Raw genomic sequence first — 19,262 nt, 5'->3', positions numbered from 1 at the left:
AATGGTCTCATTTATCTTTGTATATACGTTTCACTTGACACAGTTTCAATAACAGACATTTAAAGACATCTCTAGGCATCGCGGAACATTAAAGGGATGTAACAGCATTTTGTCCATATAATGAAAGTCAGTACTGTCCAAAACAACAGAAAAAAACTTTGACTTTCATATATGGACAAAACACACATAAGGGTGAGTAAATAACGATGTAATTTTCACTATTGGGTGAGGCATGCATTTAAAGAGTTCATCCAAAAATGAAAATTCTGCCATTTATTCACCCTCATATCGATCCAAACCTGTATGATTTTCTTTCTTCTGTGAAACACAAATTAAGATATTTTGAGAAATGTCTCAGGGGTTTATCCAGTGGACGTTAATGGTAATCAAAACTGTTTAGTCACCAATATTCTTCAAAATATCTTCTTTAGTGTTCTGCAGAAGAAAGAAAGTCATAGTGGTTTGGAATGATTTAAGGGTGAATAAATGATGGCAGAATTTTCATTTTTGGGTGAGCTAACCATTTAACCCCTAGACTGCTACAGGCACTGTCCTTGAGATGAGAAAAACCATTACTAACGTCTCAGCCTTTTCCTTTTCTGCTTTCTTGGCCTCGATGATGCTGTTTTGCCTCTTCCTGTCCATAATCTTCTGTAACTCTTTCTTCTCTCTGCAAATAGAAATGTGACATTTCAGCATTTGTCCACACACACAAACGCACCTCAAAGCACAACCAAACATTTCTTACTTGTCACACACTTCCTTGAGTTTTTTGATCTGGGCTGCTTGGCAGTCTTGGGCGATTTCCCTCAGTTTCTGATTGGCCTGAGACACAAAGAATCAGCATTTTTAGCAGTGTGTGTGTAGTGCTTCTCAGAGCAGCTGTGGTCACGATGTCTTTGGGCTATTGTTATGTTATTGTTATTGTTATGTGTGTCATACCTCTTTGAGGTGGCATTGTTTAGCCTCTTTCTCTATCTGATGGTGTGCCTTTCTGAGCTCAAGAAGCTCCTTCATCTGCTCCTCTCTAAACTGCTCCGTCTGTCGCTGTAGCTCCAGATCCAGCTCGTTCAATTCCCTCTGCACGGGCTCCTCTGACCCACTGTGCACACGCAAACAGCAAACACCCCTTTATAATATTAATTCACAAAGAAATTATTCAACGTGAACACTCTCCAATGTTGTAAACCAAGGGCCAGTTCAAAATAAAATCTCCTAAAAATCAAAGTTCAAAATCAAAGTAGGATTTTGATCAATTTATAACAAAGAAATGTTCTACTGTAACGTGAAGAAATATTTCAGATTCTGCACTATTTCTAGGTCACTCATCAAATAAGCAAACTTGTGATATGGTTAGATTTTCTATAAAAGGTCAGAGTTATCTACTTATATAACTAAATAAGGCAGTCTGCGTTTACCTACTGGTGCCGTTCCCTGCTTTAAACAATGTAAAATACCCATCAGAGGGCCTAAGCCCATTTCTTTCCTTTATTCTCTGCTTAACAATGTTCCTCAAGAGATCTGCACATTCATTTCAGTGTGGCTACTTTACCGCTCTGAGCTCCTGACCTCTTGATCTCTCTATGATCATAATATGAAATGTTGTCACACAAGCACAATATCCACCTGGCCAACAATAATTAAAGTTAAAAGGTCAAAGTCAACTTTAAATGCCCTCACTTTTTCTTCAGACTGGAGCGCAGACGCTTCTCCACCTGACTCCGTTTCCTCTGGAGGTCAGAGTTTAGCTGATTACAGCGAGTCCTTTGATCCTTACTGAGAGCCCACATCTAAAACACACATACACACATTCTTTTTTAAAAGCTACTCTTTCTGCCTTTAACGGCATAGGACAGTCGAAAAGAGACAACTGGATAGGAGAGAAGGGAATGGGATTTTTGCTCAAAGTGCTGCTGTACCATTTATCATAGTTCACCATTCTTATGCCACAGCACTTCTGAAAGCTTGATTCTGATTGGCTGATAAATGTTTAAAGGTGTTGATTAAGTAAGGAATAATTGATGACGGGCCATTGAATTCTTAGAAAAAATGAATAATACCGTTGATACAGTTATTAATGCAGTTGAGAGAGAGAGAGAGAGAGAGAGAGAGAGAGAGAGAGAGAGAGAGAGAGAATATAAGCAGCATATGTGAATTAGCCTACCTGAGTCTGTGCTTCTCTCACGGCAGCAGTGTCTCTACTAATAGCGAAACTATAAGTTTATCTACCTCAAGAACAGCACAGTTATTACCTCGCTGATGAGTCATGTATCTTTTACGTTGCTAAACTATTTTACTGATTAATTGGTCAGAGCAGCGCTGACAAAACGTTTCTGTGCGAGTGTGTGTCCGTACTATACGGTACGTGTGTATGTTTAAAAGAGAGAGCGAGAGAGCGTGGGAGAGTATGCATTTTCAGGACACAATAAAACGTATTTTGTGGCAAAAACCATGACAATAATATGTCGTTTTCATCCTATTGTTTACTATATTTATTTGCTTGGTCGGTGTCATTGTGAGTTTTGTTTCTTTTGCGGTTGTAGGCTGTAAGGACCTATTGAAATAACTGAAATCATTTGGCAAAGTGATATGGAACTGCAATGCGGCCAAAACCTGCCTAGAACTACTTTAGCTGTGTGTTTCCCTGAAAATAATTGCACACCTTAGAACGTTGATCAACCAATCAGATTCGAGCATTCAACAGCCCCGTAGTATAATTTTCTATAATAGCGCGTTTATGAAGTGATTCCAGGTCTTGACTGCATTGCCGCTCCATATCATTCCAGCAAATGATCAGAACTTCAAATAGCTGTAGTCATGATAAAGTACTAGAAATGACAAACAAATGAGATTTTTATCTATAAAAAATTGAGTTTTTATCATTTGACTGTCCAGCTAGCTCAAGGGGCTGCAGCAGACTCAAGTCACGCTCTCTCTCTATAACATTGTTACCGTGTAACTGCTTAGAAACAGCCCCAGTTCTAAAGACATTTAAACATGCCCGAAGAAAAGAGTTTTACACACTAGAGTTTTACAAATGAAAAAAGTCTTGAGATAAACACGTGTACCTGTTTTGTTAACATGTTTTAGCACATTTAGAAATGTGCTAAAACATGCTAGCAACTTGCTAAACACCCTTTCTAACCAGGCTTGCTCAACCCCAAATCAAAGTTGATCTAGAAGAACTTTTTATCTAGTTAAATATTAATGCACACCCATGGTTGAACGTGACCTTGATGGCACATTCCTTACTTAAAACTTAATGTAAGTGCTTTTGACCTTTTTCTGATGTTTCTTGCTCAGCTCCTTGAGTTCTTTGCACTGCTTCTTCAACAGCTTCTGGTAGGAGTTGTGCTGTTTGAACTCATCAATAGACTGAGGTTCGATTACTGCAGAACACAAACAGACACACAGCGTGAAGATGATATACAACACCGTTCTCAGTGCTCTGCAGGCGAGTGACTGTTGAGGATGAGTGTATGATGTTAAATGAGGGTGAGTGGATCTTACCTTTAAGAATATTGTTGATTAGATCTTCTTTTGCGCCTAAAATATATTACACGGAACATACAGGTCACTTAATGGACATGACATACATATTCATGGAGTAGACATCCATACAAAACTGACATGACTAACATTATGGCCAAAATGCAGACAGACAGAGAATGATTGAGAGGATGATAGCAGGAAAAAGAAGATTGTTCCAGAGGTTAGACCAAACCTGATGGAGGAGGATTCATGACCTCGGCGACTACAGGAGAAAGTGTTGGAGATGGCAGAGGGCAGAAAGGGTCAGCAGGGTTCGCGCCGCCAGAGTCAATCCCGTCTCGATCGTCTGGTTTCGCAGGCCCACCCTGCACACACACACAAACACACACACATGTTGGATTTCCATGTTTTATGGAGACTTTCCATAGTCATAAGGATTTTTATACTGTACAAACTGTATATTCTATCCCTTATAGGATTAGTTCACTTCAGAATTAAAATTTCCTGATAATTTAGTCATCCAAGATGTTCATGTCTTTCTTTCTTCAGTCAAAAAGAAATTATGTTTTTTGAGGAACACATTCCAGGATTTTTCTCCATATAGTGGACTTCAGCGGCTGCCAATCGGATGAAGGTCCAAATTTCAATGCAGCTTCAAAGGGCTCTACACAATCCCAGCCAAGGTGTTATCTAGCGAAACGATCGGCCATTTTCTAAAAAAAAAAGAAAAATGTATATACTTTTTAACCACAAATGCTTGTCTTGCACTGCTCTGCGATGCGCCACGCATTACGTTGAAAGGTCACACGTGACGTAGGTGGAAGTACTGCGGTCGAAAAACTCCATGTCATGATTTTCTCCTCCAACTTCAAAATCTTCGACATTGTTATTTCACCCTTTTTTTGTAAAGGCTGTTTGACTTAGTCTTTGCACTTTTGCTTTGTAAACACTTGCTCAGTTTCCTTTCCAATGTGATTACGTAATGCTTGCCGCATCGCAGAGATAGTGCAAGATGAGCATTTGTGGTTAAAAAAATATATACATTTTTATTTATTTATTTATTTATTTTTAGAAAATGAACGATCGTTTCGCTAGATAAGACCCTTATTCCTTGCCTGGGATCGTGTAGAGTCCTTTGAAGCAGCTGAAGAGAGATCAGAAGAAAGAACTGGTTGGTTACAGAGATTCAAATTTGCACTACTAGTACTACTACTAGTAATTTATATAGTATCAGTCACATGAGATTTGCTAAATGGCACCTAACTAAGATAAAGTCAATGCTGCTTTAGACACAAAAACAAGGGTGACTGACCTCAGTGGGTTCCTCCATAAGTGCTAATAGCTGCCTTTCTCTCTGGGCCAGCAAAGAGAGATGTTTGATGGGGTTTGTCAGAGCCTCTGCATACTCTTAACACACACACACAAATGGACGACAGAAGAAAAACATCAGAGTAAGACTGTTACAAAGGTAGACATATCAGAGCTTGTAACCTAATATAAAGACTGTTGGTGTAAATCCCACTCTTCAAATTACCATTGTGTAAGACACTTAACTACAGTAGTTTCTGCTACTGTAAATGACTACTTGCATAAAAAAAAAGATTTCTGTACACACTGCAGCTAAATACACTAGTCACTTTTATGCACAGAATTGAACTGAAAAACTAAGTTTGAACAACTTAATGCAGTGATGTGATGTCACACTTTTTTTTGTTCACTGGAACTGTTTAATGCTGTTTAAAAGCAGCAGTTTAACAAGAATGAACAAAACACTGCACCTCTGTCATATAATGGACCTCTGTTTTTGGCAGATGTAAAAAAAAAAAAATATATATATATATATATATATACACACACATATATACACATATATACACACACACACACACACACACACATACATATACATATATATACATACATATACATACACACACACACACACACACACACACACACACACACACACACTAGACCAGTTGCAAATAGTAATTCTGTGTAGTAACATATTTCTGCCATTCATAGTCCCATAGATCTCTCTCCTACCTTGGTGCTCGTTGGGGATGTAGTCTTGTGCTTCAGTGTACACAAGTAGGGATGACAGCATGAGTGGTTGGTTCAGCTCATTCTTCAGACTGATGTAGTGATATCCTAACAGACACACACACATATCAGATGTGAGCCAGCAGATCTTTAGTGTAGTACCAGAACAGCAAGTCTGTCAAAACACTGCCATGTATTTTGCACAAACCTGGGCGCAGAGCCGACACTGGCAAGATACGATGACCAATAAACTTCCCATTTTCCTCATACACTGCTACTCGAAGAGATGCCAGGGTAGGTAATACCACCTAGAGAGAGATTAACAGCATACTTCACTTCATTTAATAAAAATGTGGAGATTATTACAGTACAAGCACATTATTAGACAGCTTCAGAGCTTTGTGCACGACAGAACTGACATGATTGGATGAACTATTCCTTTCATTTGTTACCTTATTGAACACAAAGGTTTCATCATCCCAGACTGGGTCCAGAGAGTTGTTGTTAGAAGTTTTTGTTCGATATTTTCTTTTAGTGTCTGCAGGAAGTCCAAACATGTCTACCTCCGCATAAACACCAACCTTCTTATCGTTCAGAAACTGACCTGAGATGATCTGAGTATGCAAGTGAAAGGTGAGAGGTGATCTGAGTGTACATATTACATTTGAAAAAATAAAAAATAAAACACTATTACTACACTATCACTATAACTTCAAACAGAACATACAGGTGAACACAATACCTTGATTTTAACCGTGTTGGCTACAATGCCATCCACAATGTCCATAGTAAAGGGGTCAAAGTGTTTATCCGTGCGTCTCATGAACTCTGGCTTCAGCAGATAACCACAGCGGCCATTATATTCAAACACCCCCATGTTCAGCTGCATCGGCAAGTCTGAGAAACAGAGATATGAGCTTATTTTAAGATATAAAAAAACCTAAAATATATGTAAATGTAGAACAACAGATAAGAAAGAATGAAGAAGGCAATAACAGAGTGCTATCAGCATGTCTGACCGAGAGTTTGGAAGTTTAGCGCCACCATCTGGCAGCCCATGTTCCAGAAGAGCTGTGGCATATAGTTACTGGAATCCACACGTGTCCCTTTGGGATAGATGCGACTTAGCTGCTTTTTGTTGTATCTAAATAAAAACATTTTGCTCAGGAAAAACAACATTACTCGAATATGACAGCGCAAACATGACACATCAGACATATGTAACTGAAACAATTGCCAAATCGCATACTAATTCGCATACTAAAGGGATTAGGATTAGTGTGTCCCATATCACAGTATGTTGAAATAAGTATGTCAAAGGTACTTGGATGGTCTGCTACTTCTTGTGGACATTTGTGCACACTATATAATGACTAATATTGCAATCAACACATTACACTTTGGAGGAGTATTCGGATCAGAACTACAAACACAAATAAAAAGAATAAGTAGACAAGTTTAGAAAAGGTGATTGAATAATTAACAATCAATATCTAATCAGTATCTGAGGCTGTTGAAGGATACTCGACAAACTCGCTGGGAGAACTCTTCAATGTGTCCATGCCTTTGGTCTCCACAAAAGATGACATCTCAAAATACTTATTCCTCTCTGAAAGAGGGAGAGAGATGGATCATTACAAAATGGATGATTCGGTCCTGGCTTCTGATTGGTCAATACAGTTTTGCTGTTCTAGCCATGCTAAAATACACAGTATAGTAACAGCTATGATGTGAAAGGTATCATTACTCACTCGCTGCCGCCTCAAATGATTTGAATTTGACTGGTTCTATGTAGTTGACCAATGTGGACATCTCCTCTGTAGCGTTCACCTCACTGTACGCAGTACCCTGAAACAGAGAGACACATCAAAGATGTGCATAAAAAAAAATAAAAAAAAAGAGACACAAAGAGCAGAAAAGTGAACAGGACAGTGAACAAGTTACCTCATCAGTGTTGTTATGTTTCTTTGGATCTGGAATGGGTTCCTCTTCCTCCTCTTCATCAGTCTCTCCATCTCCCCGGTCTATATGGTAATATTAAAAAATAATACACACACAAAACACAGAAAGTTGAATATACACTATAAATGCATTGACCATGAACTTCCATACTGGTGCCTAAGTGACTTCGGTCTTCATCCTGATTGGTTGAAACCTCATGTCAACTAGGCACAAACCCACCAATAGACTTGCGGATATCAAGGTCTTTGGTCATCCTCTCTGCAAGCTTCTCGCCCCCATTGGACATGTTCTGGCCCATATCCCCTTCAGACAACGGAGAATCTAAACACAAATCTCATGATGAATGGGTTTGAACGTGAAATGAAATCAGTAAATGAAAAATGGATCATGTGTATATTTAATTGCTCATGAATGGGCCTGAATGGTTTTGGAACCACAGCAAGAGTTAAAATTTAATCTAAAACAGCCCCTCGTGCATTTGCACTGCTGTTGCAAAATGTAGCTAATGAAAGAGTCCAAATGTATGCAAAGTTGTAAATGTCATCATTTAGAGCTAAGAAAGAAAGCCATACGAGTTTGGAATGACATGAGGGTGAGTAAATGATGACAGATAATTCATGAGCTAACTCCCTAATCAAGCAGATATGACAAAGATGTGCAATAAAACGTCCCACGAGAGTAAGTGATGAATTAAAAATGATCTCAGAATGAAATAAATGTTATACTTTGTCATAGAAGATCAGATGAGGAATGTTTGTTGAAGATTGTGTGATACTAGTGTGTATATAGTGTGTAGAATTGGCTCACAAGAGTCATTCATTCACAAATTGAACATCATGGGTTGCACTGTGCTTGCTGGGACAACAAGCAAGACAACACAACACAATGATTCTGATGCAGGAAACACTGACATAGACTCTAAAGGGGCCGTTCACATAGAATTTTTTTTTTTGCGCTTCACTGCGCAAATTTTTTTGTGTGAATGGCCACAAAGTGTCACGAAACCCCATCTTGATGCAAGTTGCAACACATTTCAATTATTGTAGCAATTGTTTTGAAGCATTTGCAACCATTTTAATCAGTAGCCCCTCACTGCAGAACACGAGATCCAGGGTGTGGAGATGGGTAGGTTTAAAGATATGTAAAGTGGGAGGAGTTGGATCCAGATCCAGGGGGTGGAGATGGGTAGGTTTAGATCCAGGGGGTGGAGACGGGTAGGTTTAGGGATATGTAAAGTGGGAGGAGTTGGTTCCAGATCCAGGGGGTCGAGATGGGTAGGTTTAGATCCAGGGGGTGGAGATGGGTAGGTTTAGGGATATGTAAAGTGGGAGGAGTTGGATCTGGATCCAACCTCGGCCCCTGGATCTCTGTGTTAGAGCAGATCAGGCTATTTTTTAGTGGCTGTGTTTACACACCATTCAAAGGCGAGGACTGTCCGTCTGTCCCTTCCTTGCGTCTAATGCTGCCACCGTTAGTTGCCCTGTGGTGATGTTTCTTCTTGTTCTTGATCAAGATCTTCCCCATCAGCTCCTGGGGGCTTGGCAGTTGTTGACCAGGAACCAGCTGTAAAAACAACATGAATGTAAAACCTACTAATCTATTCTCAATCTAAAAATATTGTTGTTTACTATTCTTAGTTATTACATGGCCAATCACTGCATTCTGTGATCAAATATTTTTTGAATGACTAAAACTGTATAATGAACTACTGTCACAGCCAGCCGATTTCCTACAGCTATAATATAACACCATGGTCTCTTTCTTCTCACAATAATACAATAATTTTAGATCAAATCAACATTTAACATTCATTTATTCTTTTATCTGGTAAGTAGCCGTGCAATAAGTGGGGGAACAAACACTTACAGGATGCTACATGACCCTTTCACTTTGCAGTGGGGTCCTGATCACCCAGTCTAGGTTTATTCTGTGATAATGACCAAACAACTGCACATCATCCTTAACTAGATGAGTAAAGTTTAGCATAGCATTTTGGCTTTAGAAAGCCTGGCCTGAAATTGATTTTAAAATCTTGAAGTTTGAAAGTTTTAAGGAGGATAGACAGACAGACAGAATGGCGCCTGCTCTGTCTTTTTAGGTTCAGAATTTTTTTTTATTAAGAAAATAGACAACATAGTTTATAATATTTAACAGTTGGAGTTTGAAAAACTGCCCTAATCAAGCAGATTTGAGAGAGATGAGCAATAAAATGTCCCATGAGAATAAGCGATGAATTAAAAATGATCTTAGAATAAAATTAATGTAATACTTTGTCATAGAAGATCAGATGAAGAATGGTTGTTGAAGATTGTGTGATACTAGTATGTAAACAGGAATTGAAAATACACTCAAAAGGAGTTCACAGGTAAAGGTTCTCATTGTTCATTTTGTTTGATGTTCAGTGAGAGAGCTTGTCAGGCTGATTCATATAAATACGTCATGGGTTTGAAACTGATTCATTAAAAGAATTGGCTCATAAGAGTCATTCATTCACAAACTTGTTTAGAAATTTTGTTTATTAAGAAAATGGACAACATAGTTTATAATATTTGGCAGTTAGAGTTTGAAAAACTGCCCTTACCGGATATTTCTCTAGGGGATCAATGAGCAGCGCATCTCCGAACATAGAGCGACAGTACTCTGCCATTTTAGCCTGCTGCTTTGCTCTAAAAGACCAGATAATAATCAAGATAAAAAATAAACCGGAAAAAAGACAAGCAATATGCATTATCCACACACTCATGCCTTATACTTACGAGTCCACGTGATTCTCAAAGGACAAGATGAGAGGATATGGAGACGTCTTGAATGCACTTTCAGCGATAGCTTCAATCACCTCCTAAAAACACAAAGATTGAAACATTATACACACTGTCTCTCATTGCAGTTCAATGTGTGTGCAGCATATCTGGGCAGCTTGCATTTGCGATTAGCGATTGCATATTAGCAAAAATTTGTCAACTTCTTATTGTCAACAGTGTGCCGATGTATGAAGCACAGCTCACCAGAAGTCTTTTTCAAACCAGGCAGTTTTCTGTTGATCAACGCAGAAAATCTGTATGACCAACTTGAACCTGTTGTGAAATCTGCATGAGAAAATCTTTTGCCCTCAACCATAGACATAACCTGTGGGTGGGACATGTCCCCACCACTTTTCTCCAAAGTTGATTCTGTCCCTACCACTTTTTTGAAAGCCACTGAAAAATAGCGTGCACTAGGCTTACAGAACAAAGAAAAAGCATCTCCAATCCGTCGTTCTTCATAATTTAATTTATACATGTAACACAAAATACATTTGAGGCAATGAGACAGACCTGATAAAAGACCTTCCATTTAAACATTTTGTTTAAATGTGACACTCTCATGAATGGAGTTAGGCACAGAAATTACATTAAATCATTATCCAGAAGTTATAAAAGTATGGCGATGTGCTTGTTACTGTACACTGCGCATCCCGTCCCGTTAAATGCACTAGTATTCAAAGACCTATAGTTCCTTTACCATGCACAAAAAACACAAATGGCTGTTAACTGACGCTGAAGTCTGATGACACACTATTATCAGTACAAATTAAGCTTAAATCTTTCTAGATTCAAGCAACCTGTCCAGTGCAGCCCTTAGGAAAGAACGTACAATTTATCTGGTTGCCAACTCCCAATGTAAATTCCCAATCCCAAAGCGTTGCTATCAAAATCACTGGATTTCTGCCATGAAAATTCGCCTAACGACAGTAAATATGACCGCATCATAAGAGCAATGGAAACTAAAATGGTCAAGTGGCATATGGGCTCATAAACAAACCTTGAATGGAATCTCAGTTGTCATGGTAAAACCGTGCGTGATGATTGGCTCTTCTTCAGGTGGGCGGCCCTTCCAGCAGTCCAGTTCTATACAGCGGCATCCTGTCAGCAACACCTGCCGGTACATCTCTACTGACGACAGGCCCGTCAACTGCCCCACTAAACCGGGAAAGCACAGACGGGTGTTAGTGTGAGTTTGTGACCATATTTGTATATTTTAGAGACTGTGTGTATGTGTGTTTGTATACCTGTGAGGTATGTATTGTGTGAAGAGTTGATGAAATAGTGGGACAGGGGTTGGTTCATATCATCGAGGATGTCCAACCTCTCAGGAGGAACCACAGAGTTCTCCTCCCCACCAAGATACTTTGTGAAGCTCATTAGGGAGATCTGATCTGCTCACACATGAAACAAACCGCTATCAGTCTTATCGTCACCATGTTTAAACGTGTGTGTGTGTGTGTGTGTGAGAGTGAGAGTGAGAGTGAGAGAGAGAGAGAGAGAGAGAGAGAGAGAGAGAGAGAGAGATATGCTTTGTACCTCTTTCCAGCTGGCTGGTGTTGCTTTCATATCTCTCCATGAGCTGGCGGACCTGATCTCGCTTGAGCGGTGGGTAAAGAACCTCATTTAGTCGAGAATCTCTCTGTCTGCGATTTATAAAGTCCATCAACTGATCCAGAGACAGGAAGGGTTTCCCTTTAGAGCCACTGCACACACACACACACACACACAGCGTAAAAAATTACACGTTGTGCAAAGGATATTTACATTGTTAAGACAAAGTGCCTCCAAAAAGTATTTGGACAGACTTAATAATGTATAAATATCATTGTTTTAGAAACAAACTTTGACTTCTTTCATCTGTTTTACATGGACATGTTCTACTGTTGTTTAAAAATATTTTAAATAGCATTTCTCTGTTTTATAATTTAGAAACCTAACAAACTTTTTTTTTTGAAAATGCCATCCTATGCCATCTTTTTTTTTTAAAAATAAATGCCACTTGGTTTATATATTATGTAATGGAATGGCATTCATTCATTTTTAAATATGGCCGAGTGTCCAAATACTTGTTTGGGGCCACTGTATCTGTGTCACTGCTGTTGGACTCTGCTCACTCACAGCTCCACAAAGATACGCTCCACCTCTGGTCTGGGACTTAGTTTGTTGAGAAAGTTCTGGAACATTTCCCAGGTGAAGTCATCTGGCTTTATACCATGATCCGCCTGAGGGAAAAATACATTAATAAATACATACATACATACATACATACATACATACGTAAATGCACAAACAAGCAAACAAATGAATAAAATGTGTAAATAAAGAAATAAAATATAATAAAGAAATTCATTTTCAAAGTCTCCATAGTTTCCATCTTTAGTGTCACAAATAAAAGACAAGGAAAATGTTATTTGGGCCAAAGGTGCACTTCAAAGGGGACATAACCATGGAAAACAGTATTTATTATGTACTATGTAGGCATACAATGTTCAGAATGCATTGTAAACTAAGATGCAAAATGGGTTTTACAGCACTGACCCAAATCCACATTAACCAGTGGACAGTACCTGACAGCGCAGATCAATTTGGCTAGAGATGCAATCCATTTCAATCGCTCGGTCGTGCAAGCAAACATTTGTTCTGCACTATGTAGTGAGTTGTGCAATGTTTTTGGGGTTGTTCATTTTGGCACAGTAAATGACTAGAAAAAATTAAAAAATGCCCCCTTGGTAGAATAAGGCACCTTTAAAGAGATAGTTTACGCAAAAATTAAAATTGTGTCATCTTTTACTCACCTTCATGTTGACAGTTGACGGCAGCCATTGACTTCCATAGTATTTTTTTTCTACTATGGAAGTCAATGGCTATCGTCAACTGTTTGATTACCAATATTCTTTAAAATATCTTCTTTTGTGTTCAGCAGAATAAAGGAACTCATAAAGGTATGGAACAACATGAGGGTGAGTAAATGAATATTTATTATAATTTTTTGGGTGATCTATCCCTTTAAGTCTCAATTAATTCTGAAATTTAACCAGCAGAGGGCAGTGTAAGACAGTGAACAGATTGACATGTGGACATGTGCTGATCTAAGACCAGCTCTTCTGTGTCCAAACTGAACCATAAAAGGATTGATCACAGATCACCACGAAGAAGGAAAACAAATGATGTGGAACATGTGACGACAGAGGGAGACACTACAAGAGATTAGGCTAAAGAGATGATCGAATCTTCTAAGCAAGTGTGGGTTATTTGAAAAACAGTGCATTTATATAGAAAGAACAAAACAGAAAGAGAGAGAGAGAGAGAGAGAGAGAGAGAGAGACAAACACTTCTTATGAAAGCTCAGCAGACAAAACTGAAAGGTTTAATGTGAAATAACTGGTGATTGGTGCACAAATGATTACCCTGTTATTGACCAGTCCACAGTGCTCCAGCGCCGTCTCTACACGTTTCTTATCCGAGAACATTTTCAGGATGCTGAGAGAAGTGAAAGAGAAAGAAAAAGAGAAGAAGTGAAAGGAGTGATGAAAGGAGAAGTGGCATATTAGCAACGAAAGCCCTGAAGAACTGGAAACATAACTGTGTTTGAGTTAGATAGCTTGTGTTTACTCACTTCTTCACTGGGATTTTCCCATCCTGATTTACCTGCAGCTTCAGCTTTGTGAAACTATGAAAAATGACACAAAAAAGGCAGACAGTGAGATACAGATGATTGCATTAGATTGGTTTTATTATCTCTACACTGATTATTTGCACTTAATGTACTTTGTCAATAACACTATCAGCAACAATTAATAATGATAAAAAAAAATAAAAAAAAAAACCTGACAGCAATGCCTCAGACTCAGGTAAAGACTATGAAAATAAGGGCTGGGGTATTTTATTTTGGAGGATACAAAGCTGAACCCAAGTCCTGCTGAACCCAAGACCCTGTGAATGGATTTGGGACTGTCAAACTGAACAGAGATAGTTTTCCCAAAATTGAAAATGTTGTCCTTTACTCGCACTTGGGTCTTTCCAAACCTGTATGACCTTCTTTCTTTCATGATTTGGGACTGCTGGAGCTTTAAATTTCATTTTTGGGTGAACCAGCCATATATAACCATACGTAACCATAAATAAAAAAAACCAACCCTAGGGCAAACCCAAAGTTATATGTGAAAAACTAGCTTGAACTAGCTTGACATTTTATGTTTCAGTGTGACTTAATAAAGTGCAAATGCCAGAAATAAGAAGTCGCAATTCTTAAAAATAAAATCTCTTAAAGATATAAAGCCACAATAGTAAGATATAAAGTTGCAGAGAAAGGAAAGGAAGTAGTATATGCAAGATATAAAGTAACAATATGAAATATAAGACACATTTTGAGAAAGTCTCACACAGCCAAAAATATATTATATATATATATATATATATATATATATATATATATACACACACACACACACACACACACACACACCCACACCCATCCTATATATAATATATATATATATATATTTTAGGGGTGTAACGGTACATGTATTTATCCCGAACCATTACGTTACGGACGTCACGGTTTGGTGCATACAGTCAGACGACGAATACAGCCAGCCGCAGATGATCCACACTCCAATCCAGAAGGGGGTGCACACGGTAATGCAATGCAGTTTTCTAACTGCCACAACAGTAAAAAGCGCAGAAGAACAACATACAATCTATGCATAAATATGTTTGTGTGTAATCTCTCAACCAGTGTTTCAACCGTGGAACGACATCAATAAAACAGCTGGAGAATGATATCTCACATAGCATTACATTTACCTCAGGCAAGTCATTAAGTGTCCACAGCATGTTAGTTCACTAGAGAAATGAACTCCAGAGGGGAGCATTTCCCTAAATATATGCACTATATCAGCTTGTATTCATTATATTTACTTTACCTGTTAGTAATGTCTTAATTATTTAATATATGTTTAAATAAATTTGTCATGAAAGCAAGTTATGATATTCACTATGTAAATGATCATATTTCAAAAATGAACTGGAGTAGAAATATAATTGAAAAATAATTGTATATTTAGATTTAGAAGTTAATGCAAAACCTGTCTTGTGTGCAATTTACATGTCATGCAACTAAATTTAATAGTTTGTTAATTAACCTCTAATATTATAGTAATGTGCAAGAAAGTGTATATAGTTTACAGCATTAGGTGAGATATTTTATCCTTAAGAAAATGTGAATTATAATTTAATTTAATTAAAGAGAGAGACAATTTGTTCAATAAACCACTGTTTAATAAAAAGGAGGAAGAAAAGCAATTTTATGTTTAGTTTTCTCCCCCCTGCCATACTGAACACGTACCGAACCGTGACTTCAATACAGAGGTCATGTTTGTGTACCGTTACACCCCTAATCTATCTATCTATCTATCTATCTATCTATCTATCTATCTATCTATCTATCTAACTACACATTTACATATATACATATAGGTATACACACACACACACACACACGCAGTACTCACGCTTTGAATAAGAAGGTATTGCGGGAAGCATTCTGGGACAGTATGTTTGTGGCAAGTTTAAACAGTTCGTCAGTCCACACCTGGAAACCCAATCATAACAGAAAACGTGTATAAATGAACTCATGCATTTATTATGTAAATAGGATAATACTATAAATAAATCAAAAGTTAATGTGTGCCAATTTTTTGAAGAGAGAGGGGGAAAAAATAAAAGGAGAGTGATCTGATATAATTCATTCAGAGTGCACACTTGCAAAGGTAGAAAGTGAAAAAGCAAGACAGAGAGAGAGGGAGCGATAGCATGGACATGGTATCTAGGTGACAGGGACTGGTCGTCGTGGTTACCTTGCAATAGCCATCCTGCACAGCTTGGAAGTTGAGGAAGGAGATGTTGACCAGGTCGTTGCCGTAGACAACAGTTAGCAGCTTTGAGTCTGAGTTCCCTTCTCCTTTGCCCAAACCCAACGTATCACGTATGCGTTGGTCCTACAAACACAGGCAAAGTTTACCACCCACGCGCACTCCTGACATATGAATCTTTTTCAAACATAACCTTCATACTGACTTTTTCCAACACAGGCACACTTAAAAACATACCTTTGGCATCTTGGCAAATCTCCCTGTCCTGGTGTCCCTGATTTGACTGATGTCCAGGATTTCCACTTCCTGTAAGATAGTGATAAAGAGATACACAGAGAGATGATGTGTTACAAATATACAACCAAATAATACATTTTCTTGTTTATTCTTGGTTCTCAACCAGGAGGCCTGGATCCACTAGGGGGCCTCAGCACACTTTCAAGGGGGCCTCAAAATGACTTAAAATGATTTAAAATAAGACAAAACAAGCATTAAACAAAGTAAAAACAACTAAAAATCAAGATAGTTCTTAATTTAATTCACCCCCTCAATAATAACAGTTTTTTTCTTTCTTTAAAGAATCAGGATTCTCACAGTCTTGAGTCATTAAAGCTATTAAAATAAAAAATAATAAAAAATAAATAATAAAAGAAATGATAAAAATACTTAAATTATAAAAATAAATAAATAAATGATAAATAAAAGTAAATAGATAATAAAATAAATAATAAAAACAAAAGTGAATGATAAAAAAAATATTTAAATAAATGATAAAAAAATAAATAAATGATTATAAATAAATGATGAATAAATAAATGAATGAATAAATTAATACATACGTACATACATACATACATACATATCAAGTTATAACAAGCTTTAAAAAAAAATTTGTCAGGTAGAAATGGTCATTTTTTAAAATCCTTATCCTTAATCCTTATCCAGCAAATCACAAACAACTGGAAAACTATATTTGCACTTTTTAATCAATGGGAGCAGTGCTTGCTTGTGCAAAACTCGCCACCATGTTTCTAGGGTGTTGTGGCTGGTTGCTAAGTTGCTACAGTTGCTAAAGTGTTCAGTGTAGTTTTTAGAAGGCTATATAGCTGCTAGGTAGTCACTAACACCGTGTCTACACCTGACGCGAGCGGAGCAACGTGACATGACGAAAGACAATAGAACCCAATATAACCAGTGATACTGTCTACACTAGATGCGACACGACACAACCCTGAGAGTAAACTGAGGCCACGTTCTATTTCTGACATACTCCAACTCCAAGCGGTTGCAAGACTTCTGATATGAAGAACAAAGCTTTGTCGCATCCAGCGTAGACCACCTCAAGCTGTTGCACCGCGACAACTGAGATCAGTGATTTCAATGAGATCATTTAACACTTTATCTCTCCTGGGAAAAAATATTGATGACTCATCCTGCACTGATTTCTGTCCAATCAAATTATCTCTAGAATAAGAATGCCCCTCCCCCCCAATAACACCTGTCACCGACTAGGAAGTAGCAAATCATGACTTAAAAAAGGAAGAGCAGTTAATATGTCCAGTCTGTTTCAGGAAAATATGTCAGCACAGTAAAAAGAAAACGGCACTCTTCAAGTGATTTCATGGGATCTTTAAGAGCAATCTGGAATGAAATAACACTGAACAGAGGTCCAGAGAATCCCTGACACATCACATACACAAGCACTGACAAAGTAAAGGATACTGTCACTGAAGCGGAGAAGAAGTCATAAGTTTAGAGTGAAGTTTAACTTTATGACAGATTCACTCAACACTTCAGGATTCACATCTCAGATGAATCTCTCTCACTTCTTCTGCTTCAAATGCTTGTGGGCTCGTAAAAAGAATAGTTGAGTAAATGAGCTGGGCCAGTGGTTGGAGGACTGTGCTTGTAAACTTCAACAATAAACAAAGCAGATCTTGACTGTAAATACTTGCTCTATAGCCGAGGACTCCCTCCCTTCTCTCTCGTTCTTTATCATCTTTCTCTTTCCTGTGTCTTGTCCCCCTCCCACCATGGAGTGCAACAGTGCGGATGAAGTTGCTGAGTTGAACGTTCCCCAGAGTGTGTGAGTGTCATGGGTTACTGGTCGAAGTCTGCTAAGGACTGGTTCCAGTCCAAACAGGCCCAGCAGAATGGACCCGTACACAAACAAACAAACAAACACAAACACCAAAAAAAAAAAAAAAAAAAAAAAAAAAAAAAAAAAAAAAAACACACTTGTATCTTTTCCCTGCAGCTATTGACTCATCATGTAATACTGGATCTCTGAAGTGATACTGGGACAACTGATTTATATTTTGATGATTAATTTTCAGATACTAGGACTTTTTATTTCCCAAATTTCTGAGCCAGTGAGGTCACTCCGTCCATACAGTACATGTACAACAGAATGTTTTTAAAGTATTTATTTTGAATTTAAAAAAATAAAATAAAATAAAATAAAATAAAATATAAAATGAAATACAATTAAGTAAAAAATATAAAATATAAAATGAAATAAAATATAAAATAAAAAAAAAAAAAAAAAAAATAAAAAAAAAAAATGAAGAAAACAAAAAGTTGGAAAGCTTTTAACAAGTAATATGAGATTTCCACCTCAGAGTTGCTGCATACCAAAACAAAAACCTAAACCTCACATTTATGAAACACTATGTATAATGAATAAAACCAATCCATATCCCTATAGATAGACAAGCACAAAGCTATGTTTATCACAGTGCAACTGTAAAGTAACATAACCTTGATGGTAACAGGTTGCATCCGACTAACTGCTACAGGCTCAGACTTGTGAAATATCTTCCTGAAAATTGAGCAAGCATGTGAGCACAAGGGTGTATGCAAGTGTGCGGCTGTTTCTAGCATACATACATTCCCCTCATTCCTGGCGAGCAAAGACTGTTGACCTAAAGTTTAATATTTAGCCAACAATGTCACTGTAGTATTATTATGTCATTTATAAAGTGCAGTGAGAGAAACACAATACATTCACCAAATACACTTATAGACACAAACATTCTTGTACTTGTGGCAGTGACTTCACTCCAGATCAAACATCCGTTCTCTCTAT

The 19,262-nt window shown here is 37.7% G+C and overlaps 1 protein-coding gene across 4 annotated transcripts in view; it reads right to left on the bottom strand.

The window, feature by feature from the left end:
• The window catches only part of plcb3 (phospholipase C, beta 3 (phosphatidylinositol-specific)), a 63,629-nt gene that overhangs the window by 5,847 nt on the left and 38,520 nt on the right, over window positions 1-19,262 (bottom strand). For 2 of the 4 annotated variants that reach the window (XM_051900585.1, XM_051900584.1), the window contains exons 3-31: window positions 16,412-16,480; window positions 16,160-16,300; window positions 15,815-15,894; window positions 13,918-13,971; window positions 13,709-13,781; window positions 12,420-12,523; window positions 11,838-12,004; window positions 11,546-11,692; window positions 11,299-11,456; window positions 10,254-10,336; window positions 10,079-10,163; window positions 8,913-9,060; window positions 7,717-7,818; window positions 7,480-7,559; window positions 7,287-7,383; window positions 7,060-7,144; window positions 6,555-6,679; window positions 6,278-6,432; window positions 5,988-6,149; window positions 5,744-5,843; window positions 5,539-5,643; window positions 4,805-4,899; window positions 3,725-3,857; window positions 3,511-3,546; window positions 3,280-3,389; window positions 1,681-1,790; window positions 943-1,129; window positions 749-825; window positions 581-670 (exon numbers count right to left, since the gene is read on the bottom strand). In XM_051900585.1, the coding sequence (XP_051756545.1) occupies window positions 581-670; window positions 749-825; window positions 943-1,129; window positions 1,681-1,790; window positions 3,280-3,389; window positions 3,511-3,546; window positions 3,725-3,857; window positions 4,805-4,899; window positions 5,539-5,643; window positions 5,744-5,843; window positions 5,988-6,149; window positions 6,278-6,432; window positions 6,555-6,679; window positions 7,060-7,144; window positions 7,287-7,383; window positions 7,480-7,559; window positions 7,717-7,818; window positions 8,913-9,060; window positions 10,079-10,163; window positions 10,254-10,336; window positions 11,299-11,456; window positions 11,546-11,692; window positions 11,838-12,004; window positions 12,420-12,523; window positions 13,709-13,781; window positions 13,918-13,971; window positions 15,815-15,894; window positions 16,160-16,300; window positions 16,412-16,480 (3,158 nt within the window). The remainder of the gene's footprint in view (window positions 1-580; window positions 671-748; window positions 826-942; window positions 1,130-1,680; window positions 1,791-3,279; window positions 3,390-3,510; window positions 3,547-3,724; window positions 3,858-4,804; window positions 4,900-5,538; window positions 5,644-5,743; window positions 5,844-5,987; window positions 6,150-6,277; window positions 6,433-6,554; window positions 6,680-7,059; window positions 7,145-7,286; window positions 7,384-7,479; window positions 7,560-7,716; window positions 7,819-8,912; window positions 9,061-10,078; window positions 10,164-10,253; window positions 10,337-11,298; window positions 11,457-11,545; window positions 11,693-11,837; window positions 12,005-12,419; window positions 12,524-13,708; window positions 13,782-13,917; window positions 13,972-15,814; window positions 15,895-16,159; window positions 16,301-16,411; window positions 16,481-19,262) is intronic. The other 2 variants (XM_051900587.1, XM_051900586.1) reach the window with 1 other exon arrangement.

The sequence above is a fragment of the Ctenopharyngodon idella genome, chromosome 7 (genome assembly GCF_019924925.1).
Source record: "Ctenopharyngodon idella isolate HZGC_01 chromosome 7, HZGC01, whole genome shotgun sequence".
In the NCBI taxonomy this organism is placed as follows: Eukaryota; Metazoa; Chordata; class Actinopteri; order Cypriniformes; family Xenocyprididae; genus Ctenopharyngodon; species Ctenopharyngodon idella.
This window is presented reverse-complemented; position numbering and strand designations above follow the sequence as displayed.